At 40.9% G+C, this 27,313-nt stretch overlaps 1 protein-coding gene across 1 annotated transcript; it reads left to right on the top strand.

Annotated features, from left to right (window-relative positions):
* Positions 1 to 203: 203 nt before the first annotated feature.
* Positions 204 to 8,432, top strand: HMX1 (H6 family homeobox 1). The gene is made up of 2 exons (XM_073612304.1): positions 204 to 1,057; positions 6,878 to 8,432. The coding sequence occupies exons 1-2, from the start codon at positions 766 to 768 to the stop codon at positions 7,435 to 7,437; spliced, it is 852 nt and encodes a 283-aa protein (XP_073468405.1). The 5' UTR covers positions 204 to 765; the 3' UTR covers positions 7,438 to 8,432.
* Positions 8,433 to 27,313: the final 18,881 nt, after the last annotated feature.

Genomic DNA, 27,313 nt, shown 5'->3' with positions numbered 1-27,313 from the left:
AAATTTTCAATAAAAAAAAAAAAAAAAATATATATATATATATATATATATATATATATATATATATATAAGTCATCTGAAGTGTGGATGGGTTAGTAAATAAAATGGGTCCATGAGTGTCCCCTCATACACCTGCCCTGTGGGGTCACCTCCTCCTGTCCTGCTCTCCTCCCTCTCTCTCTGCATGTCTTTCTTCTTTCTCTTTTCTGTCCTTTAACCTCATTGCCTCTCCTCCCCTTTCCTCTCCATGCCTTTATCTCCCCTCCCTGTCAGCTCTCCTGGGAATTCCAGCCTCCCTCTCTCTCTCTCTCTCTCTCTCTTTCTCTCTCCTGCAGTTTGATTTGCCTCCCTAATTGACCTAAATAAAGCTCCTGAGTGACAAGGCACTTCTAGGGCCCCCAGGCACTGCACACTACTAAGCAGGGAAGTGAACTCAGCTCATCCTCCTCCTGATCTCCAGCAATTCTCCTTCTTTTCTCCCCTTCAATAATCCAATTTGCTGATCATTCTCGTCCAATCGGAGAAATTCTGCACAGCGGTTAGCCGGCCTGACATTTTTATTTGCTTTCCGATCGTCTTTTTTAATGTGTGTGTGGGAGAGGAGCGCTGCTCGGAGGAGATGACTGCTCAACATCTGCTACTACTACACCATCACCATCGCTCCCCATAGAAGGCGGCGGCGGTACGCGCAGGGCTGAGCGCTGTGCCTGGGCACCATCCTCCTCCACCCACCTACCTCCTCCTCCGGAAAGCCACCCATCCACCATGCCCGATGATTCCACCGACAACCAGAGCTCTACCCCGGCCAGGGTCTCCTCCTTCTTCATCGAGAATCTGCTGGGCACCGGGGCCAAGGACAGCAAGAAGCGGGCCAGCCCGGAGGATGGGCACCCGGGGCAGACTAATGGAGTGCCAGGGAGCCATCTGAGCTCGGTGTGCTGCCAGCTCTCCCCCTACAACTACAACCCCCAACATGGCATCTACCCACTGCGGGAGAACACCATGGAGTGGTACAGGAGGGCGCAGGCCACCTACATAGGCTGCACCAGTCCGGAAAGTAAGTGTCAGCTCCTGGACCCAATATTCTCATTAGTCTTTATTATTAGTGCTCATCGACCTGCTCCATGCATGAATCTTTTATGTTTCCTTCCGACTTCCTCCGAGCAAAATACTTCCTGAGGATCGGATAGAACCGCTGGGAGCCTCTAATAAATTGTGCTGCCATGGCATAATATTAGATAGATAGATAGATTGTATGTGTGTGTTGTATACTAGATAGATAGATAGATAGATAGATAGATAGATAGATAGATAGATAGATAGATAAATCTATGTATGTGTGTGCAGTATAATATATATATATATATATATATATATATATATATATATATATATATATATATATATATATATATATATATATATATATATATATATATATATATATATATATATATATATATATATATAAATGTAGCATACAAAAATACATACATACATAAAAGAAAGATAGATAGATAGATAGATAGATTGATTGTATGTGTGTGTTGTATACTATATAACCTAAATATATATAGATGTAACACACATAAATACATACATACATGCATATATACATACATGAAAGATAGATAGATAGATAGATAGATAGATAGATAGATAGATAGATAGATAGATAGATAGACAGATCATAGGTAGATACATACATATATACATTCATAAAAGATAGAGTTAGATGTCTGAGGTATGTATATACATATATATATATATATATATATATATATATATATATATATATATATATATATATATATATATATTAGTATGTAGAGTTAGATGTCTGAGGTATGTATATATATATATATATATATATATATATATATATATTTGTATGTAGAGTTAGATGTCTGAGGTATGTGTATATATATATATATTTTTTCATTTTTATTTGTATTTATTTGTAATAGGAATATATATTTTAACATTTGATCCCTCGTTTATTATATTTGGACCCATCGCCATCTTTTATCTCTCATTATTTAAAAGGTTACTGCATATATATAATTAAAAAATACTTGTTCATAAAATATTTAATAAGCACCAGTTATTTATTTATTAATAATGTTGTCGCTGTCGCTGTATTTATATTTTTTTATCAGTAGTAGTATTAGTATTATTATTATAATTAATTTGATGTTAATACTGTTAAAAAATAGGACTAGCCTACTAGAAGTATTATTTATAAAATAAATGATTTTCTATGCAGTCTGTGTTCATTTCTACTCAGGCAGGCAATTATTGTCATATCAAATTTAGAGTACCAGCGGACTTGGCTGTTAAAATAATAAAAAAAATCATGTAAAGAATAATTGAACCAAGACCAATTTATTTTGGCTTGGGGGTGTACGTTTTAGAAAAATGGGCTAAATGATATCCAATGCTTTTTTTGTATAAAAATGCATTCGGTACATAAAATATTATGATAGGTAAAAACATGTTAACAGCAAAATAATAATCATATTTCTACTGTGACTGCCACTACTGCTACTACTATTATCACTATAAATAACATAATAGTAGAAGAGCAGTAATGTATTAAAACAAAATAATAATAGTAGTAGTTAATAATAAAATATATACACGTAAGCAACATAATAATACTAACAAGAATAATACTAATGCTAACTACTAATATTAAAAATAATAACAACAACAGTAGAAACAATTATAATAACACCACTACTACTACTGTACTACTACAGTACTACTACTACTACTACTACTAATAATAATAATAATAATAATAACAGCCCATTAAAACAATACAGTAAGAGCAATAGCCTTTATATTCTTAGCTTGTCATTAAATGTAGCCCCTTCTTACATGAAGCTATGTAGACTATGTAGTGTCATGTGCTCCAGGCTCCAGACACATGGGTTGGGTTGGTACCCCTAGTTTTTGCCCTGTATGTGGAATTATTCTGACAGTACTGAGTCAGCTCCATGGCCCAGCCTAGGCCCATTATGCTCCATGAACCGACAGTTCACATCCACATGCATCCTGCAAACAATTGTCTGTGCAGCAAGCAGTGAAATCTTCGGAGTGCAATGAACATTGATTGAGTCTGGAAAGGTCTCATTCTCACAGTAACTACTAATAAACAGATACATATTACAGACGGATCTCTCTGTAAGTAGTCTTAAAGGACTCTAATCGGATTGACTTTTGATCCCAAAGTCGATGATTTTATATTGTGATTTTATAGACTGGCTAAATAAACTGGGAGCAGAGAACTCTGTATAATTCGACAATGAGGTCTCCTATAAATCACTCAATAAATGTATAATTCTAGAAGCAGAAAACACCTTTTTAAACCCATTAATAGAAATAATAAGATGACATATGAGGATGTATTAAGGCAAAGGTAAATGTGAAAAAATGTCAGACGTCAACTAATTTGTACTTATTGTTTTCAATAGCATATATTTATCAATTGCTTCTTTCTATTTACACATATCTCTGTAACTACTGTCATACTAACAACAGAAATAATAGAAAAGCAGGGAGGGATATTATAAATCACACAGGGGGTATTTCATAAGCACAAATGATGCAATGTTATTGCAAACTATGAAATACAGTAACCAAAAATTGACACATTTTTCACATTTTTTATTTAGATGATATATTTAAAATGTTACACCTAATTAAACCAGCGTACTGATTGGCTTCCCAAGAGGTCACTGTGTCTGGACAGAACTCAACGACCCTGGAGGTCTAAGCCCCGCCTATTTTTTCTAGCCACATCATTCACATATACCAAACCATGGTGAATTTTTAATCAAATGGCAGTATTTTGTTAAGACAAGGGATAACTGACTATACTAGTGAAAAAAAAAAAATCTAGCAGCCTGCATGTGATTTTTTTGGGCTACTTTCTGCTTTCTGAATTATAGAATATTGTCATTAGAAATTTAAAAGATGTGCTGTGCATGGTGGGAATAAATTACAAAGAGAGTCATATTTTTAGCTAGCCCAGTTAACGTGGGTGTCCTAGAAATAGTCCTGCAGGGTTGGACTGGGGGAGGGGGAGGATTGTCTTTTTCTGTTTGGGTGCTCAAATCCAGAAACAACGTATATATAGATATAGATAGATATCTATATATAGATCTAGATCTATCTATCTATCTAGATCTATCTATCTATCTATCTATCTATCTATCTATCTATCTATCTATCTATCTATCTATCTATCTATCTATCTATCTATCTATCTATCTATTTATCTATCCCAATAAATTATATTACAGGGAGAAACATATTTTATAATTATATGATATACCATGTATATCTATATATCTATCATATATAGATCTCTCTCTCTCTCTCTCTCTCTCTCTCTCTCTCTCTCTCTCTCTCTATCTATATATAGGTATATCTATATGTATAGATGTATATATAGATAGATAATCAATAGATAGATAAATTTAGATAGATAAATAATTTTTCTGCCTGTAAGAATTTAGTTGGATGAGGGTAGGAAGCTTAGGGCATTATTTTTCATAATATTTTAGAAGGCGCTTACTGTGACTTCTAGTTCCATCACTGCAAAAGCGGCTCAAGACAAGCAATTTTGGTCTCATTTTGCATCCCCTAGAATAATAAAACAAGGGGATGGGTTGGTTATTGTAACTGCTCCACTTTTTTCTTTAGGGTTTCATGCTTTTTAAGTTTTATTTATTTTTTTTTTTTGTTACCCCTTTCATAAAAAGTTCCTTCAGCTGAGCTCCTTCAGCCCTATAACATCTGGACAGGCATTGTATTTGAAGCTGTAATAATCATTCACCTGTCTGCAGCATTTGTAACTGTCCTCTGTTGTACAGTAATTATGGGGAGCTCAAAGTAATAGGTTCAATTATCCTAGAAGGGAGTGCTGTGCATGCATTCTTCACTCCATTATTAGTTAAATATACTCTTTTGGGAGGCAAGAAAATAATCTTCAGTTTTCACTTTCCTACAGTCATATGAGCAGCAGGTGAAGTCTGATTTTCAGACTTTATAGGTTTCTGCAGGTTGCTTCTTCTCACTTTAAAGAGGAACTCTGACAAGTGCTAATTTTACATTGGCCCTTAACCTCAAAACACTTTTTTTTTTTTTTAATAAAAAGAATAGCTGATCTTTATGGGCTTCTCAAGCTTCCTGTTGTTCACATGTGGGAATGTGGGGAAAAAAATAAAATAAAAAGGGAACTGTGCATGACTGTTCAGCACCTCATCTGTTAATGGTGAAATAATTGTCACTGACTCTCAATGATTTCAATATGAGACAGGCACAGTTAACAAATTGTGCTAGATGCCTGGTTTAGGAGAGTAGATTCTTGGCTTATTAACAGCCCCCCACCTTTCCCAGTCTCTGAAGCTGAAACAAGAATATTAAAGGGGTTCAACAATTGTGCAATTAAAGGGCCAGGAACATAAAACAGGTGTAAAAATACTTATTCATAATTATGTATAGAGAAGTCCAACATTTTCAGAAATTGTTTACTTTTAAATGCTCTCCGGGGTTAGTGAAGAGGTTGAGGCTGTGTTCACTTCAAAATCAAATCAATCATACGCTAGCTAAAATTCTTTTTTTTTTTCCCTCCCACAACATTGTCTATTGAAAGCAAATACATATTCCCCTTATTTACTATCATTCACTGCTAAATGGAAAGCCTTTATAGTAAGTAACGCTAATGTGTTGTCCTGTATGGTTTGTACTGCTATAGTCACACTCATTTTGGGCTCATGGAGACATCATATCGATTGATTTACAAGAGACTGTTCACTTAGCAAAGTGAATGTTAACTTTTAAAAGTGAATATTTACTGCATAATAAGTAGGGTGAAGCTGTGTTCACTTCAATCAGCAAATCGTGTACTAGCAAAAAATCTGATTTCTATTTTTTCTTGCATGCTATTTTGTATTCTAAGTGATCACAGCTTAACATTATTCACTAATGAATATTCATGCTCTGTGAATAGCCACTGTTTCATTAGTAACTCAATCCCATAGGGGTTGATTTACTAAAACTGGGGAGTCTGGTGAAGCTGTGCATGGTAGCCAATCAGCTTCTAACTTCAGCTTCTTCAATTGTAAAGGCACAAGGCTTTATTTATCTTCATGCATTCTATGCATGAAGGTAAAAAATCTTCTGTGTGCAGCAGCCCTGCCAGCCCCCCCAATACTTACCTGAGGCCCCTCTCATCCAGGGATGTCCACAAGAGCCTTGGCTCTCCGGGGACTCGCACTCCTGTTTGGCTTTTGGCAGCAGCAGGAGTCATTGGCTCCCACCGTTGACAATCACAGACAGTGAGCCAATCAAGAGATGGAGGGGGCAGGGTCGAGCCGCAGCTCTCTGTGTAAATAAACACACAGAGCTGCAGCTCTGGAGCGCGCCTGCTTGGGTGCCCCCACAGCAAGCTGCTTGCTGTGGTGGCATCTGGCAGGAGGGAGGGGCCAGGAGCGCCAGCGTGGGACCCGAGAAGAGGAGGATCTGGGCTGCTCTGTGCAAAACTGCTGCACAGAGCAGGTAAGTATGTTTGTTATTTTAGAAAAAGACTTTAATATCACTTTAAGGTTTGCTTAAAAAAAAATAAATAAAAAGCTGATCGTTTTTTTTTTTTTTTTGCAAAGCTGCACCAGATTTTGCACTCTCCAGTTTTGGTAAATCAACCCCACAATGTCAATTGACAGTCTATGAAATAATAACAGATTTGTTAAAATGAATATATCCTCTATATCCTAGAAACAGTTTGCAATTTCTGTTTATTGGAACAAGAATCTTGATTGTAGGTTTTTTATTAATGTCTCTCACTCACCTCCTCTTTCTCATGCAGCAAGTGATAGAGATTCTCCTGAGATCTCAGAAGGTGCAGAGAGACACTACAGTAGAGGATATAGGAAACATAGCAGCGATGCCTCTGAAGACAAGAGAGAGGACTTCCCCTGCAAAGAGGAGGAGAAAGCTGAGCAGGACTCAGAGCAGAGGTCATCCCGCAAGAAGAAGACCCGCACTGTGTTCAGTAGGAGCCAGGTCTTTCAACTAGAGTCCACCTTTGACATGAAGAGGTACTTAAGCAGCTCTGAACGAGCTGGCCTGGCGGCCTCCCTCCATCTCACAGAGACACAAGTAAAAATCTGGTTTCAGAACCGCAGGAACAAATGGAAACGGCAACTGGCCGCTGACCTGGAGGCTGCCAATATCTCCCACACAACCCAAAGGATAGTCAGGGTGCCCATACTGTACCACGAGAACTCTGCTGCCACTTCCTTGGGTTTCAGCTTGCCACACATATCCCCACCTTTGGTAGGCTTCTCCAGCTCTGTCAACTATCCCCTGACCACTTTTCCAAACTCAGTACCCTTTATAAGATCACAGATGACTGGACTGGTCTGAGAACTCTGCATCCCTGATGGGACTTTTTGCCTACCTGTTTTGTATGAACTGCATATCTTTATTTACGGCATACTTGATTTTCTTGCATTTCAACTAAAAATGTGCAATAGCTTTGACTTGGGAGTCACTGCAAACAATACAACAACATGATGGCGCAAATAAACCTTTCTTTTTGTACTTCCAAAGAAATTCTTGTAGGGGTTTTTTTTTTTTTATTATTGGGGTTTTTTCAATTGTAATATGATGTTGGTCTAATTTAGGAAGAATGAACCAAAAAAAAGTCAACCAAAGCGCTGGTTCTACCCCCATGTGGTACTTGTGGTAGGTTCAGGGGGACTTGGGTTCAAAGTCCTAATAACAGTTAGGGAATTTAGCACATAATAAACCATGGACAAGGCATATGTCAGAAATTACTTTTAGTCATGTAAAAATTATTGGGTTGATTTACTGGTTGAAGACTATTCACATTACATGGCGCATGTTCACTTACTTTAGCACCTTAATAAGGTAAAGCTGTGTTCATCATGCAATCTGCAAAGGATGTCAAAAACTTGGACATGGCTGGATAAACATTTTCTAAACTAAGTGTACATTCTCTATTCTTTTAATAAATCAACCTAAAGTGGTTGTTTGGAGAACATTTATGCTCAGTTGGGGGTTATAGTTGTACTCTTCTCAAGGGGTGCTTTAGAATAATGACTTGCCTCAGAGGGCAATTGGCAAACAGCAGATTTAATAAAAGGTCACATACATCAACCAAGTTAAAAAACACTGGCCTATGGGAACTAATCTGATTCGGTGTTGCATGTTTCCAGTGAATAAATGTTTGCTATTGGCAACAGCTGAGCTTAGGCTCCAGTTTTCTTTGCTCTAGCTTTAATTTTTCATTTTAATGATTTTAATGTGGACCATAAACAAGCAGGGATTAAAAACAGCACAGATCTGTATAGAATTGATTATGCATGTTCTTGCTTTACTGCAAGTAAAAATGAAAGCACAGTTCCAAAAAAAAAAGATATACAGTATATATACACACACACACACATATATATATATATATATATATATATATATATATATATATATATATATATAAAACATACCAGTGATATAACTTGTTTTGAGGGACATTGCTGAGTTTTAAAGATTTTCACTTTCAAAGCAATCTGTACAACTGTAGCATAAAACTATTTCCAGTCCCTGTAATCTCTTAATGTAGGCATGTCAAAGTTGTGTTTTTGGGCAGCATAAGGTGCTCTTATTACTAGAACTAGAGAGTGCAAGATCTGGTGCAGCTGTGCATGGTAGCCAATCAGCTTCTAACTTCAGCTTGTTCACTTAAAGTGATTGTAAAGTCTTGTTTGTTTTACTATAAAAATAACAAACATGTTATACTTACCTGCTCTGTTGCAGTGGATTTGCACAGAGCAGCCCAGATCCTTCTCTTCTCGGATCCCTCTTCTGTGATCCTGGCCACTCCTTCCTGTTGAGTGCTCCCACAGCAAGCAGCTTTTTATGGAGGCACCCGAGCCGAGTCACAGCTCCCTATGTCCATTCAGACACAGAGCCCCAACCCGGCCCAGCCCCCTCTTCCCTGATTGGCTAGCCGACTTTGATTGACAGCAGCGGCAGCCAATGGCACCACTACTGTGTTTCAGCCAATTAGGAGGGAGAATCTCAGATGGCTGAGACACTCGTGGACATCGCCGGACAGAGATAGACCTCAGGTGGTAAGTGTTAGGGGGGCTGAGGGGGGCTGCAGCACACAGAAGGCTTTTTATCTTAATGCATAGAATGTATTAAAAAAAAAAAAACCTTCTGCTTTTGCAACCAATTAAGGCTTTGACAAAAAAAACTGGAAGCTGATTGGTTTTTCAATGCAGAGCTGCACCAGATATTGCACATTCCAATTTTAGTAAATAAACCCCTGCATGTCTCACCCATTTTAAGGACTCAGGATTAAATTAGGCCCCAAGGCCAAGCCCCACTTCTAAAGAAATTATTTTGTGACCCCTTTCTCTTGAATAAAATATTTTTGTTACCATGATAATTACCAGAATTCTGTACATTTATTGAACCTAAGATGGTGCTGTCCTCTGTAAAATTAATTCTGCTAAGTTTGGACCTATGCTTCATTTGAATATTCTATAAATGTGCGTATTTGCGGAAGAGCAGCATTTATAATGTGAGGAAACTTTTTGCTTGAATGTGATAAATATTTTGATGTTGGACATATACTAGTTTGTCCATTGAGAAGATACACTCCAGGAAAAGTGCAGCTGTAAGAGGGCTGAGTTATTAAAGAGGTAGAAAATGTTCTCATAGCTTAAAACATATGGTAAAGAAGGGTTCACTTTGGAAACGTTTAGTAGGAAACTGTTGGAAGGCAGCATTTTTTAATGTAAAGAAAGTTCACAATTAAATTTCATATTTTTTTTGATGTTGGACATGTACTTCTTTAAAATGGTTGTAAATGCAGAAGGTTTTTTTCATTAATGCATTCTCTGCATTAAAGTAAAAAAACCTTCTGTGTTCAGCCCCCCTAAATACTTACCTGAGCCTGATTTTGATCCAGTGCTGTGCCAGTGAGCAGAGGCTCTGTCCACTCTCCCTCTCCTCACTGGCCATGTAGGCAGCAGCGGGATGCATTGGCTGCTCTGTGCAAAACCATTGCACAGGGCAGGTAAGTATCACACGTTCCTTATTATAAAAAAAAGAGTATATTTACAATCACTTTAAACACTCAAGAAAATGCTTGTATACAATGAGGTTGAGTTATTAAAGGAATAGAGATTGCTGTCTTAGCTTAATGAGTATGGTAAGGTAAGGTTCATTTTGAACATCCAATGAAATATTTTGCAAAGTGAAATATCCCTTTAGCTCCCAAAAATCAACTCCAATGGCTAAGCAACATCATGTCCCTGAAAATTTATAATTTATAACATTGACTGCAAAGTCTTACTTTATAAAGTGCAAGTCACACTGCTATCTAGGGTAAGCAATGTTCACTTAGCCTTGACCTCTTTTCTTCATATTTAACAAACCAAAATTATTTCAATAATTTGATTTAATAGGAATATGAAGTGGCGCATTTACAACTTATAAAATAGCTTTACCGTTCTTTGTTTTTTATTTAACTTGAGTTTCCATTACACAATTAATTTGATTTCAGACATTTTTTCTTAAGTGTGGATGTGTGGACGTATGTGTTCATCCATTCAACACTATTTTTTCATGGCAACACAGAACATTCCCTCTAATAAAGTGGTCTCCAAACTGAGGCCCTCTGCTCACCTTTATCTGGCCCTTGGGGCCCTTTTTTCCTCCCATGATACAAGACACTATTCCTTCCACTGACACTAACAATGGGGAATAATTCCTGGTGGTGACATCAACAACAGGGGAACTATTTTTCCCAATGACACCAACCATGGGCCAATATTCCTTAAATTGCCACCATGATGGGGTCTATTCCGCCCACTGACACCAACGATGAAGAACTATTCCTTCCACTAATACCAATGAAGGGACACTGTTCCCCCCACTGGCATGAATGATGAGGCATTATTCCTTTTCCTAATGCCAAGGATGCATTTGTTACTCTCACTAATGCCAGGACAATTTCTACTCTTAATGGCCACAGTCCAGTCCCCCTAAAGTCTGAAGGACAGTAAACTGCCCCTTTGTTTAGAAAGTTTGGAGACCCCTGATCTAATACATAAGATGATTGTAGCTGTGTTAGTGCACTTGAAGCAGTCAAATATTGTACGTGATACTTTTATCATTTGCACTTCAGGTCAAGCTTTCAAGAGATTCATTCTTCATTGATGTACTGTATTGACTTGGAGTAGGTAGATCTTTCAAGAACCTGTCCAGAAAAATGACCTGTTAATGCAAATAGAACAGTAAGTATCACGTACAGTACTCAGCTGTTTTTTCTTTTGCTACTTCAAAGAACTCAAAGAAATACCTACGTATGATGGCTAGCAGGCAAGTCACAGGAATGTCAGTACATGTGAAAATTACAGAGCACATCCATGAACAATAAATGTGATAAAAAGACTTACAGAAATATCAAAATAGCTCAAGTCAAGATTATATATATATATATATATATATATATATATATATATATATATATATATATATATATATATATATATACATATATATATATATATATATACATATATACATATATATATATATATATATATATATATATATATATATATATATAGATACATATACATATATATATATATATATATATATACATATATATATATATATATACATATATATATATATATATATATGTTAATATGAGATTGGGCTTACATTTACTTCAATTGATATGAAGTCACACTCTGCTGAAATGCATAATATATATATATATATATATATATATATATATATATATATATATATGACACCCTCCGGTGTCACATTTGGCACCTTGCAGGGGGGATGGGGAAGCAGATACCTATCTAATACAGGTATTTTGCTCCCACTTCCGGGCATAGATACCCGAGCCACCCGCGGGCATCTACGCCACTTCCGGCGCCTTCTCCGTCCCCTCCTGCTGTCTTCTGGGACACACACAGGCCCCATAAGACAGCAGGGACCAGTGCAGTGAAATGTGCAGTGAAATTGCACATTCGCAGTAGGGAAACAGGAAGTGAAGCCGCAAGGCTTCACTTCCTGATTCCCTAACCGAAGATGGCGGCAGCAGCACCCGAGAGCCAAAGGATAGATCAGCTTCGGGTGCCGAAAACGTGGGCACCCTGGACAGGTAAGTGTCCTTATTTTAAAAGTCAGCAGCTGTAGTATTTGAAGCTGCTGACTTTTAAAAAAAAAAAATTTGGCGGAACTCCGCTTTAATGTGTAAGAATTGTCCTCGTGTTTTTGTCAATGGTATACTAGTATACGCATGATACGTGATACAGACTTTTGGTTACAGGTCTGAATGCAGTGCATTTGATTCTGTTATGAATTAAATATCTTTACAGGGTAGGCATATTTTAAACCATTCCATAACAATGATCATCATTTATATTCATTTTTTATACTAGTAAAATTTTATTGACATTTTCCATTGATAACATCTACATGAATATGACTACTTCTTAGATACAGCACGGATAGGTATAACTAGGAGAGCAACATACAAAGTCCTCAAAGTGTGTCATACAGTTGTGGTTTTGACAAAGGTATTTATTGTTAATGACATATTTACAACAGTAGTTTTCAAAAACACAGAGAACGCAAAGAGGGGAAGTACCGTATATATTGTCAGGTTTTTTTTCATGTAAAATACTGTAAAATGTTTGCTTCCTTGTTCCTGTGTGGGAGGTGAATTTACACTTGGAAATAACTTATACATCAACAGGAATGTCTACATTTAATGAATTCACATGCACACAGTAAATACTACATGAATCATCTGCCCTTACTCAAGATGTCTGTGTCTGGAAATGCTAGGGGGTGTTTTTTGTGGCTTCTCAACGATCTTAAGCATAGAGACATGGATGGTTGAGTTTGCATTACATATTAAAAATGTATTAAATAGCATTTACAATTCATGGTGCTGAGATAGTTAAGTTCAGTTTTAAGTATTATTGTGGGGGGCATGGTTGCTGAAGATTAGGGAGCTGATCCAAAAAAGTAAAAAAAATTCAATGCAAATTAAACCACTTGAAGTAGTTGTTCAAATCCAGCTTGGACATACAGTATCTCACAAAAGTGAGTACACCCCCACATTTTTGTAAATATTTTATTCTATCTTTTCATGTGACAACACTGAAGAAATGACACTTTGCTATGTAAATTTTGCTATAATGTAAAGTACATTAGTGTACAGCTTGTATAAGGCCCCTTTCACACTGGGGCGGGGGCGGCGGTAAAAGGCCGCTATTGTAAGCGGCGCTTTACCGTTGGTATTCAGCCGAGAAAGGGTTAAAAACCACCGCAAAGCGCCTCTGCAGAGGCGCTTTGTCGGCGGTATAGCCGCACTGTCCCATTGATTTCCCCGTCCTGCTAGCGCACCGCTCCAGTGTGAAAGCCCTCAGGGCTTTCACACTGAAGACACAGCAGCAGCTGTTTCGGGTCGGTTTGCAGGCTTTATTATTAGCGCAATAGCACCTGCAAACCGCCCCAGTGTGAAAAGGCCCTAACAGTGTAAATTTGCTGTCCCCTCAAAATAACTCAACACACAGCCATTAATGTCTAAACCAGTGGCAACAAAAGTGAGACCCCTAAGTGAAAATGTCCAAACTGGGCCCAATTAGCCATTTTTTCCTCCCCGGTGTCATGTGACGCCTTAGTTTTACAAGGTCTCAGGTATGAATGGGGAGCAGGCGTGTTACATTTGGTGTTATCACTCTAAGGCCCCTTTCACACTTGTGCGACTTGTCCTGCGACTTGGGACTGCAAAGTCACATGACAAGTCATACCCCATGATTTCCAATGAGTACCATTCATATCTGTGCAACTTCAAGTCACACTGACTTCAAAGTAGTCCCTGTACTACTTTGGTCCGACTTTGATGCGAGTTGAGGTCCGTAGATTTCCTTGAATAGCGGCAAAATCGCATCAAAATCGTGGACGTAAAATTGCGGCAAAATCATGCGACCTTTAAGTGTGAAAGGGGCCGTTCTCATACTGGTCACTGGAAGTTCAACATGGCACCTCATGGCAAACAACTCTCTGAGGATCTGAAAAAAATAATTTTTGCTCTAAATAAAGATGGCCTAGGCTAGATTGCCAAGACCCTGAAACTGAGCTGCAGCACGGTGGCCAAGACCATACAGCAGTTTAACAGGACATGTTCCACTCAGCACAGGCCTCACCATGGTTGACCAAAGAAGATGAGTGCACGTGCTCAGCGTCATATCCAGAGGTTGTCTTTGGGAAATAGACCTATTAGTGCTGCCAGCATTGCTGCAGAGGTTGAAGGGGTGGGGGGTCAGCCTGTCAGTGCTCAGACCATACACCGCACACTGCATCAAATTGGTCTGCATGGCTGTCGTCCCAGAAGGAAGCCTCTTCTAAAGATGATGCCCAAGAAAGTCCGCAAACAGTTTGCTGAAGACAAGCAGACTAAGGACATGGATTACTGGAAACATGTCCTGTGGTCTGATGAGACCAAGATAAACTTATTTGGTTCAGATGGTGTCAAGCGTGTGTGGCGGCAACCAGGTGAGAAGTACAAAGACAAGAGTGTCTTGCCTACAGTCGAGCGTGGTGGTGGGAGTGTCATGGTCTGGGGCTGCATGAGTGCTGCCGGTGTCTTGCCGAGAAAGTTCCCTCGGCGGATAAGTTCCCCCCCTGTACTGCGCAGGCGCAGCGCCTGCGCAGTATGAACTACTGCCAGCCGCCGGAGATAGCCGAAGCTCAACCTTTTCAATCAGCTGTACACGGCACCTGCGCACTGGGTCCAGGTTCCTTCCCCACCATCCAAGTGGACCTAGAGGGGGAATCAAAAAGAGCCGAGCGAAGCGAGGCCATGCCCGAAGCATGGCGAGGGGCCCTCTTACAGGCGCCGTGTACAGCTGTTTTTCAGCTATTCACCTTCGGCTATTTCCGCCGGAGGGGGGTCATCCGCCGACCGGAACTTTCTCGGCAGAACACCGGCACTGGGGAGCTACAGTTCATTGAGGGAACCATGAATGCCAACATGTACTGTGACATACTGAAGCAGAACATGATCCCCTCCCTTTGGAGACTGGGCCATAGGCCAGTATTCCAACATGATAACGACCCCAAACACACCTCCAAGATGACCACTGCCTTGCTAAAGAATCTGAAGGTAAAGGTGATGGACTGGCCACGCATGTCTCCAGACCTAAACCCTATTGAGCATCTGTGGGGCATCCTCAAACAGAAGGTGGAGGAGCGCAAGGTCTCTAACATCCACCAGCTCCATGATGTCGTCATGGAGGAGTGGAAGAGGACTCCAGTAGCAACCTGTGAAGCTCTGGTGAACTCCATGCTCAAGAGGGTTAAGGCAGTGCTAGAAAATAATGGTGGCCACACAAAATTTTGACACATTGGGCCCAGTTTGGACATTTTCACTTAGGGGTGTACTCACTTTTGTTGCCAGGGGTTTAGACATTAATGGCTGTGTGTTGAGTTATTTTGAGGGGGCAGCAAATTTACACTGTTATACAAGCTGTACACTCACTACTTTACATTGTAGCAAAGTGTCATTTCTTCAGTGTTGTAACATGAAAAGATATAATAAAATATTTACAAAAATGTGAGGGTGTATTCACTTTTGTAAGATACTGTAAATAATATAAAACCAGCCCTCAGTACAGCCTTGAAGTATGAAATCAGCTCTGGTTGCAATACTTACCTGATCTCTGGCGCTGTCCCCCCTGCAGACTCACTCGGTTACCAATCCAGCAATGCCTGTCTTCCAGCTTCAATGACACAAGGCTCTGTCCCCTGATCTGGGCACATAGTAAAATACTGCAACATTTAGGATCCACCTGTCTCTGGAGGAAGAGGATGGTGAAGAGGACCTGTGATGTTGCCATACTAAAGACACCTGGAAAAAGGTGTGGGAAGGGTGCCTTGGGAGTATGAAGTTGGGCCATAAAATCCATTCAATGAGTCTGTTATTACTGTACGTTAATCCAGCGGCAGCTGGTGCTTTTTTTTTTTTTAGGGGGGCGCAAACAAACTGAAAAATTCTGAAAAAAACCCCATCAATTGCAGCCTCACTGTACCATCAGTCACAGCCACTGTACCCATCAATTGCCGCCAATGTGCCATCAAACACAGCCACTGTGCCCATCAATCGCCGCCACTGTGCCATCAAACGCAGCCACTGTGCCATCAAACGCACCCTCTGTGCCCATCAAATGCTCCCACTGTGCCCATCAAACACAGCCGCTGTGCCAATTGCAGCCACTGTACCCATCAATTGCCGCCAATGTGCCATCAAACACAGCCACTGTGCCCATCAATCACCGCCACTGTGCCATCAAACGCAGCCACTGTGCCATCAAACGCACCCACTGTGCCCATCAAATGCTCCCACTGTGCCCATCAAACACAGCCGCTGTGCCAAATGCAGCCACTGTGCCCATCAATTGCCACCATTGTGCCCATCAAACACAGCCACTGTGCCCATCAAACACAGCCACTATGCCCATCAATTGCCACCACTGTGCCAAACGCAGCCATTGTGCCATCAAATGCAGCCACTGTGCCCATCAATTGCGGCCACTGTGCCCCATAAAATGCAGTCACTGTGCCTATCAATTGCCACCACTGTGCACATCAATTGCCGCCACAGTGCCCTATAAAATGCTGCCAGTGTGCCCCCCGCCGGCCCACCATCTGCACTTACCTGTATTAGTGGGACAGCTCCTCGATGTCTTCTTCCGTCCTCTCCACTCATCCTCTGCTATGATTGGACGCCAGGCGTCCAATCACAGCGCCTGTCATTTCAGCCAATAAGGTGACAGGTAACAGATCCGAGCACCTGATTGGCGGAGAGGCAATTTAGTGTTAGGAAAGGGAATATTAATTACCTTTTCTAACACATAGCTGAGTGACCTGCAAGTGCCCAGCATGGCGCTCGCAGGTCACGGTTTTTGACTCATATTAGAGCCTATGGCTCTAATCAGGTGATTCAAAACCACCCCCCGCCACTGTAATTCAGGTCACCTGAATAGGTGGTGGCAGTGGCGGCCACAGATAGATTCATGCAATGCATGAATCTATCTATTGGTGATAGAGGGGGCAGCAGGAGAGAGGGGGCGGCGCCTGTGCGCCCTTAATGCACGGGCCGCCACTGTGTTAATCAGTGCTTTGTGCCTTAAAGTGTAAGTTCACCTTTACAGAAAAGTTGAAAGGCCAACTGGACCCCCTTCCCATGGCACCTGGTCCCGGTAACCTGTAGTGAGGTGATCACCCGTTCTGACAGATCGTATAGCCACTTTACCAGGCCAGGGATTTGAAATCCTGCGGCTTTCTCTCCTCTTCACCTCCGGTGACAGGACGGGTTACACGGGTTCTGATTGGTCAACGCCGCTCATGTGACAGTGCCGACCAATTAGAATGCTCCTATACATACCTCCTGACGAGGTACATTTGGTAAATTAAGCCGAGGGGATTTCTAAGCCCTGGACCGGTTATGCGGCTATATGAGGTCTGCTAGTAGGTGATCTCCGGGCTCCAGATCAGCAGGACTGGGAAGGGGTGAGGAGGGGGTCCAGTGTAAGTTCACCTCACAGATTTTTCTGTAAAGGTGAACTTACCCTTTAAGCTCAGTTTTAGCAGCTTGTCCCTAAAACTTTGCTATACTGGGGTTGATTTAATAAAGGCAAAAAGGCTGTTCACGTTTAGCAGGAGGAATTTGCCCGGGGGGTTAACGAATGTGGTGAAATTTCACAAAGAACTGACTGTCCATCCCCATCTCAGTACTGCAGTCTTTTTCTGCATGTTAGTGCATTGAGAGGTCCATAAAAGTCACTAGTAGTGCATCAAAATGCATATAAATAGCATTTTGTTGGTTATAGGTTTTAACAAGCCTTGGTCAATTAAACCTAAGCACTCCAAATTCTTAACTGTAAAAATACATTTAAAGGAGTAGTTTAGAAAAAATGAAAAGCTGCACTAACACGGTACACCCTCTGCACCCCGTCTGGTCCCTGCTACACTTCCCCTCGTAGGTGAGCTGTCAGTGCCCACACAGCTGGTGTAACAGCCTGGGGGTTTGAAATTCTTCCTCTTTCTGTAGGGCTTCCGGGACAGAGCAGAGTGATTCCAATTGGTCAAAGTGGTCATGTGCCAGTACTTTGATCAATCTGGAAACCATACAGAAAGAGGGGAAGAGAAGTGGGGATTTCAAATCCACTGACTGCTACATCGGCTGTGGGGGCAATGATGACTAAGCAATGTTAGTACAGCGATCTCCCCGATGAGCTATTGATAGGGGAACTGTCCCCCCTCCCCCTTCGCCCTGTCCCCCCCACACTGGTCAGTATGCCAATTGGCTGCTGTTTTTCCATCCACCATTTCCAAGGTGTGGACAGCGCCTGCTCCTCCTAAATGCTAATATTTTCTATGGCTATACTCGTATAGAAATCCTGTAAATATCTATAACCTTGGATGATTGATTCAACATGTGACTATATAACAAAATCAATATCACAATTGATATTGTTATATAGTCACATGTCACGTCAATCAGCCAAGGTTATAGATATTTACAGGATTTCTATACGAGTATAGCCATAGAAAATAATAGCATTTAGGAGGAGCAGGCGCTGTCCACATCTTATTTCAATAAGTATATTACTTACTAACGCAATGGAGTTAATTTACTAAAGACAAAGGGGTTTATTTACTAAAGGCAAGTAGAATGTGCACTTTGCAAAGTGCATTTACACTCTGCAAGTGCAAGTGCTCCAGAGCTTAGTAAATGAGGTGAAGCTTCACTTAGCCCCTCCCCCCCACAGTTAGAATCACTCCCTAGGATACATTTAACCCCTTCACTGCCCCCTAGTGGTTAACCCCTTCACTGCCAGTGTCATTTACACAGGAATCAATGCATTTGTATAGCACTGATTGCTGTATAAATGACAATGGTCCCAAAAATGTGTAAAAAATGTCCGATGTGTCCGCCATAATGTCGCAGTCCCAATAAAAATTGCAGATCGCCGCCATTACTAGTAAAATAAATAAATAAATAAATAAAAATGCCATAAAACTATCCCCTATTTTGTAGACGCTATAACTTTTGCGCAAACCAATCAATAAACGCTTATTGCGATTTTTTTTACCAAAAATATGTAGAAGAATACGTATCGGCCTAAACTGAAGAAAAAAAAAATTTTTTAATATAATTTTTGGGGATATTTATTATAGCAAAAAGTAAAAAAATAATGCATTTTTTTCAAAATTGTCGCTATTTTTTTGTTTATAGCGCAAAAAATAAAAACCACAGAGGTGATCAAATACCACCAAAAGGAAGCTCTATTTGTGAGGAAAAAAGGACGTCAATTTTGTTTGGGAGCCACATCGCATGACCGCACAATTGTCAGTTAAAGCGACGCAGTGCCGAATCGCAAAAAGTGCTCTGGTTTTTTGGCCAGCCAAATGGTCCGGGGCTTAAGTGGTTAACAAGACATGTGGAGGGAGTTTAGTAAGACTTGTGGCCACTCATTAAAATTAGAAGAAAAGAGGTTTAACCTTAAACTACGTAGAGGGTTCTTTACTGTAAGAGCGGCAAGGATGTGGAATTCCCTTCCACAGGCGGTGGTCTCAGCGGGGAGCATCGATAGTTTCAAAAAACTATTAGATAAGCATCACAACATACAGGGATTTACAATGTAATGCTGACATATAACTACAAATAGTCTTTACACTTTGCAGGGGGAATTTGCCACAGAGCTTAGTGAAAGTGGAAGGAAAAAAAGGAAAAAAAAAAAAACAGCATTTCTGTTTGCACATGATTGGATGTTTGCACCGCATTCACTAAGCTGTGGGGCAAATCCAATTAACCTGCAAAGTGAACAGTCTAGTGGCTACAAGTATTCAACTGAATTGTATTTATAGGTGTAGATGTTTCTCAAGCCACAATCTATTTATTTACAAAAAAAAATATTTACACTAAGTATTTTTAATTTGTAAAAATATTGTCCTTAAAAAAAAAAAAGAAAGAAAAAAACTATTGTAGTAAATATGTCTAGTCTGGGAGAACATGTTTCAGTGAGGAAGTCTATAATGCTCAAAGTTGTAACCTGCCACGGGGCTTTGCAAGTCAGCCCTCCTGACCCAACAGTTATTAAAGGTTAATGAGGGCTATTATAATTTAACTTTACACCGAAGGGGTGAAAATGAGCAGGTTTATGACCCTTGTGTCAGGAAAATGGCTAGCAGTCAAACGAACTATCATAGAATCTGATTTACTAAGTTAGTCATTTTCACTATATCCTAACCTTACACCAGCAAGGCAAAGCCTGTAGTCGCTGTTAGAGTTTGATTCAGAATCGATCTGTTACAGGAGCAAAAGTTTACATAGTTACCAAGTTCATGTAGCCTTTCACTGTAAAGTTTTGTTGGTGGATAATGTCAATCAGATGGGTCAAGACTAAAAAAAACAATGTAGTCAAACTAAAATTTACAAATGATGAGCGCATTGAGATGCAGCTATATTTCCATTGCCATGGGTAACCAGTGCAGTGAATGCTCTTGCAACCAGCCAGTGGGTGGTCAGTACCAGGCATGGGAGATGGTCATTCTGTTAGTGAGGGGGTTGGTGAGTTTGACCATCTCCCTAGCGATGGGTGCCCCATACATGATCAACATCACGACACAGGGGACCCAGGGACCTAGCCTGGAGATATGGAAACAAGAGGCAGTACTGAGCTGGATCCAAGTCTAGTAAAAAAAAAAGCTTGATAGCAACTGAGGTGTCCGTTTATGAAGCAGTGATCAGCGGTGATCCCGAGGATCGCCGCTGATCACAGTCCATAAACAGTTTATGAAACAGTGATAATCGGGGGAGAACATGTTTGAACTTGTTCTCCCGCCGATTATCTCTACACACGGAGAATCCTCATTGAATGACACAGAAAGGGCCAGTTTATGAAGCGGTGATCTCACTGCTTCACTGGCGATCTGTGTCAGAATTCACACTCCCAGGTTCACCAGCTCAGAGGTGGTGAATCGGGGAGTGAAGAGGAAATCTGGGGGGATCTGAGAGGGAAGGAGGAAGATTTTTAACTTCCTTATGCCTCGTTCAGACCCCCCAACACTGTAAGCATGTCCCCCTGTCATATTTATGTGTATACATATATACATATAATGTGTATATGTATATATATATAATGTATGTGTATATACATGTATATATAATGTGTGTGTGTGTATACATATGTATATAATGTAGGGGGACTCATTATTTTATTAACAGTAATTCATGCCGTCTGTCCGTGTATTGAGCGGTGATAATTTATCACTGCTTAATAAACTGACATCTCTGTATTTCTGGTGCTGTAATCTCGTAAAGTCTCAGGAGATTCCAGTATCAGGAGCCTTTCTCCACTGTTGAAAGCATTTGTAGATCTCTTCACTCCTCCAAAGGTGAAGCGATCTACAAAGCTTCATAAACTGGCACACAGAGGAGAAAGATCTTCACTGTGAATGCCGGAGAACGAAGCAGTGAATAGATTTCACTGCTTCATAAACGGACACCTGAGTTCTGTGCTAAGAGTCTGGCGGATCTTGCATTGTCACTGTCATTAACCTGGGAAAAGTTAAGTGCCTGAGCCTAACAAATGGAACTGTGCATAGGCGAACGGCTCACTTCTGATTTGGGGTGCCGCTTTACTGCTAATCTCCGCATGACCGCGGACCCCCGTGCCCATGTTCCCAGGGCATTAACCACTTCTCATCCAGGTCAATTCTGACATTTCTCTCCAGTAATTTTTTTGCTAGAAAATTACATAGAACCCCCAAACATTATATATGTTTTTTTAGCAAAGACCCTAGAGAATACATTGGCAGTCATTGCAACTTTTTATCTCACACGGTATTTGTGCAGCAATTTTTCCAACACGTTTTCTTTGGGATAAAAACAGTTTCATGCTTTAAAAAAAAAATCAAAACATTAAAGTTAGCCCATTTTTTTTGCATAATGTGAAAGATGAAGTTACGCCGAGTAAATAGATACCTAACATTTCACGCTTAAAAATTGCAAACACTTCTGGAATGGCGCCAAACTTCTGTACGTAAAAATCCCCATAGGCAACGCTCTAAAAAATTTTCCTGGTTACATGTTTTGAGTTACAGAGGAGGTCTAGGCCTAGAATGATTGCTCTCACTCTAACGTTCGCGGCGATACCTCACATGTGTGGTTTAAACACCGTTTTCAACATCCCTTGTAATAGGAATATGGAATAGGAATATGGCATAATAAGTCCTCTTTACAGTGAGATATGGGGTCAATAAGACCCCACATCTCACCTCTAGGTTTGAATGGGGCCGGGCGTGACGTCATAACATCGCGCCTGGCCTCCGAACGATCATAGAGACTCTGGCGACCATCTGGTCCGCCCAAGATCTCTATGATCACCATCCGGGGCCGGCAGATCCGTAATCTGACTCACCGATGGAAGCGGTGAGTCGGTAGAAGTACCGGAGGGCGGCAGAAGGGGGGGAAATCCCCTCTCGCCACCCGTAAGAAAGATCAAGTGGAGGAACAGCCGCTATGATCATTCGTATGGTGTAGGGAATCGCAGGAACTAAAAGATGATATCTGAATGATGTCTGTAGCTGCATGCTTCATTCAAATATACCCCCGCATATGATGTACCTTGGGCGGGAAGTATTTAAAAGTGCCTTTGTGAGGGTCCCCCTATCGGGCAATAAGCCCTGCCCATAAGTCTATCATTCCCTTCAGTTTATCATGAATGCTGCACCAAACTCATCCACCTTACCAACTGCTCAGTATCCACCACCCCTCTCTGCCAATCCCGCCACTGGCTTCCGACTGGCCAACAAATACAATTCAGAATACTAACAACAACATACAGAATCATTCACAACTCTGCCCTAAGCTACAATCTTGTTTCAATATATCACCCAAACAATCTGCTCATCCTAGGACATCCTGTTCTCTAGCCCTCTTGTCATCTCCTTCCATGCTCACCTCCTGGACTTCTCCAGAGCCTCTCCCCTCCTCCTCAGCAACTCCTAACCCCAATCTGTCCAGCGATTTCATTCTCTGTCCACTCATCTCTTCAGGGAAGCCTATCCCCCCTCCACCTAACTGAACTCTTAATTCTTCCATCAGCTTATCCCTCAGTTATTACCTTTTGTTCCACTTGCCCCACCCTATTAGAGTGTAACTCTCATGAGTAGGGCCCTCCCAACCTGTATAAATCCTGTATAATAATAATACAAGTGACTGTGTACTGTCAGGGTCACTTTAACCACTTCAGCCCTGGATCATTTGGCTGGCTAAAAACCAGAGCACTTTTTGCGATTCGGCACTGCATCGCTTTAACTGACAACTGCGCATGCCATGTGAGCTTCCTTTTGGTGGTATTTGATCACCTCTGCGGTTTTATTTTTTGTGCTATAAACAAAAAATAAGTGACAATTTTGAAAAAAAAACGCATTATTTTTTACTTTTTGCTATAATAAATATCCCTAAAAATATATTAAAAAACATTTTTTTCCTCAGTTTAGGCTGATACCTATACTTCTACATATTTTTGGTAAAAAAAAAACGCAATAAGCGTATATTGATTGGTTTGCGCAAAAGTTATAGCGTCTACGAATAGGGGATAGTTTTATGGCATTTTTATTAATCATTTTTGTTTCAGCGATTTTCATCATGACTGCGACATTATGGCGGACACATCGGACTATTTTGACACATTTTTGGGACCATTCACATTTATACAGCGATCAGTGCGATTAAAAACGCATTGATTACTGTGTAAATGTGACTTCAGTGAAGGGGTTAACCACTAGGTGGCAGTGCAGGGGTTAAGTGTGTCCTAGGGAGTGATTCTAACTGTGGGGGGCGTGGCTACATGTGACACGACTTTGATCACCGCTCCCGATTACAGGGAGCTGTGGTCAGTGTCCTGTCACTAGGCAGAACGGGGAAATGCTTGTTTACATTAGTATTTCCCCATTCTTCCTCTCCGTGAGACTATCGCGGGTATCCCCGTGTACATCGAGTCCGCGCGACCCGCGATTCTACTCACGGAGCTCGCAGCGGGAGCGCGCGTGCGCCGCCGCCGGCGAGCACGCGATGGCACGGCGGCACATTCAAAGGGACATACAGGTATGCCGATTTGCTCAGCCACACCATTCTGTCGACGTAAATGTACAGGCGGCAGTCGGCAAGCGGTTAAGTGGTCTCAGAGCTTTTTTAGTAGTGGAGAATCAGATCAGTAAAAATAACATTGGTAACTGGACCTGTTTAAAGATGGAGGTCATAGAGCCAATGGGTCCTATGATGTTGTACTATAGTGCTTAGTCAGATAATATTCTACCCCTAGCAATGGTCAGACTGTACATATTGCTCGCATAGATAGGACCGTGTATTACCAACCTAACATTTATTTATGAGAAAGGAAAGAAGAAAGTTGATAGATAGCAAGAATGGGTTTATTTACTGTTCTACTATAATATACTGAAGGCTTTGCTGTGGTATTGCGGCATGTCATTTGGATTATTGAGCTCTGTTGGGTTGTGTAAGGTCACGGAACTCAGCAACATGTACTGTGACAAAGAGATTTAACCAGGATTATATGACCTAAAGACTGTAATTTCAAACATCCACATTCTCCGTTTAAAAACAGTGCAGCATGGCGTGCCGGGCTCATGGTAGAATATTTATCCGGGGTTTTGTATCACATGTTCTGTTCTTAATTTACTCACATTTCATCCAAGACTGCCTAAAATAACAATCAATTAGCTTATAAGTAACACCTTTGGATCTCGACAGAACAGCATATGTGGAATCTCAATAACCTTCAAGGACTAAACAACGTGACTGGCTTGGAAGTTTTTAGCATGTTCTCCATTGTTAAAAGACCCATACCTAAAGAAAAATGTGTGGGATTTGTGGCATAGTTTGGAATAATCAGTAGAGTGTGACTGAGATTTGACTGAATTTCTCCACCAATCTAGAGAATTTAGTCAATGAAGGGCTGGCTAATTTATAGGGTAGTATGTATTTGACCTTAGGAGCCTGGTCAGTAGTTCTCAGTAGGGATGGAGTTTGCAAATGCAGCTGCACAGGATTTCTGTGAACTCTCAGTGTTCATAGTGGAGAGGGAGAACTAAATAGCGTGTTTTCATGCCAGAGCCAACCTCCACCTGTATCCAGAAGTCAAGCATTTAGTAGAAGTATTACTACTATCACTAAATGACAACTAATTGTGTGGGCTTAAGTATCTTTGGTTGGTTGGATGCAAGCAGCTGCCTGCCTCCTAGCAACTTAGGATGCTATGCAGAGCAGCTGTCTGCATTCTAGCAACCAACGATGTTATCGTTTAATAGGATGACAGCCGGCGTACTGTCTTTCTTTGTTATGATATTGGTTTAGAAGTATTACTACTGCCACTAAATGACAACTTCCAATTGTGCTGGTGCAAGCATCTATGGTTGCTAGGATTCAAGCACCTGCCTGCCTCCTAGCAACCAAGGATACTATACAGACAAGCTGTCTGCATCTTAGCAACCAACGATGTTATAGTTTGATAGGATGGCCGCACTGTCATTCCTTGTTAGGGTGCACCATAACAACCAATGATGGTTTCCGATAAAAAAAAATGTGGGGTCCGCCCCTAAAGTTCCTACCAGACTCCTATTCTAGATGGGGTCTAGTATGGATTTTAAGAGGGGACCCCACTCAGAAAAAAAGGGTGGGGGTCCCCCCAAAAAGCATACCAGACCAAAAAAGCTCTGGTATGGATTCTAAGGGGATATTCTACGCAAGAACAAACCTACAGTATGGCTGACCAGGAAGGGGAAGAGCAGTAAACATGCACCCTCGCCCTTCTGACTCATACCAAGCAGCATACCTCCCTCAACATGTGGAGGGTACTTTGCCAACAAACCCCCCATGATAAAGCACCTTGCCCCCGTGTTGATAAGGGAAGAGGGTCTCTCCCGCACAACCCTGACCCGGAGGATGTGGGGTCTAAGGGGGGAGACTAATCAGAAAATGGAAGGCCCCTTTAGAATAAGGGGCCCCCAGATTTTTACCCCACCCTACGTGAATGAGTAACATGTATATGACCATGTTTGGACAGTGATATTACAGGGAATCCCCGGTGACGCCATTGACCAAGTATGGTCATGTTTATGGGGTAGAATGGAACCACGACCCACAGCCGGGGACACAAAAATGTGTTGAAAGCTGTGCCTGATAGAGGCCGCAGCACATGAATGGAGCAAAGGTAGGACACAAAGGCTGCTGGAGAGAAGAGGTAAGGATCATACAGCTCCTTTAAAGATTTTTCTAGGCAATGATGATAGTGCTGCTTTGGAAAAGACGTGCAACAAATGCTCATGCTCATTTCCATTTATGGAAGTGGTAATAAGCAATTTGGATAACATTTTTCAAAATTAGTTGGTTCAGTTCTGAAAGTCCAGTAGGTTAAAAGTGATCTAAACACAATTATCAAAGCAGTGGTTGTCAACTTGAAAATTATAGAAGGCCACGAATGCAACCCCAACACTTCCAGAGGACCACACAAAGCAGCTCATTTTTGTGCATTGAAGTGCATTGCATTGAGTTAGTCAACCCGTTCAAAACCTCAACAGACAGAAACTGTGTTCCTGAACATGAACAGGTTAATAAATAATTTAAAAAAAGACTTTTTCTGCAATTTTTACTTCCAATTAAAAAAATTCCCCTGCTGTTTTTATTTTCTTCTATTAGATGTCCTCAGTATGCTGACTAGCATTATTCAATGCACTTCTTCTGCACCCAGGTTTTTCTGGACCCTACCCCATCCTGTGACTGAAAAGTGGAAGCAGCACCATGATAAGCTCATTTCTCTGTCACTCTGCTCTCTCCTCTTATCAGCATGCTTCTTCTCAGCACATGAACTGATTGGCTCCCTGTGCCGCTTCTTCTTCTCATGCTCCAGCTCTGCTGTACAAGGACTACATGAGGATGTATTCATAATTACAGAGCTGAATTTATTTGTATCTTTTATGTTCAGCTTTGAGTTATATAGAAGACAGGAAATCTCTTCCATAATCCATTAGGCCACCCATCAGACTATAATAATTGAATAGCCAAGGTAGTGTGCCTAACTATAAACTTGAAAGTCCACAATTGGGCAAATCAGTATGTCTGTGACCAGTCCAGTGCAGGTAC

This window comes from Aquarana catesbeiana, linkage group LG01, assembly GCF_042186555.1.
Source record: "Aquarana catesbeiana isolate 2022-GZ linkage group LG01, ASM4218655v1, whole genome shotgun sequence".
NCBI lineage: Eukaryota > Metazoa > Chordata > Amphibia > Anura > Ranidae > Aquarana > Aquarana catesbeiana.
This window is presented reverse-complemented; position numbering and strand designations above follow the sequence as displayed.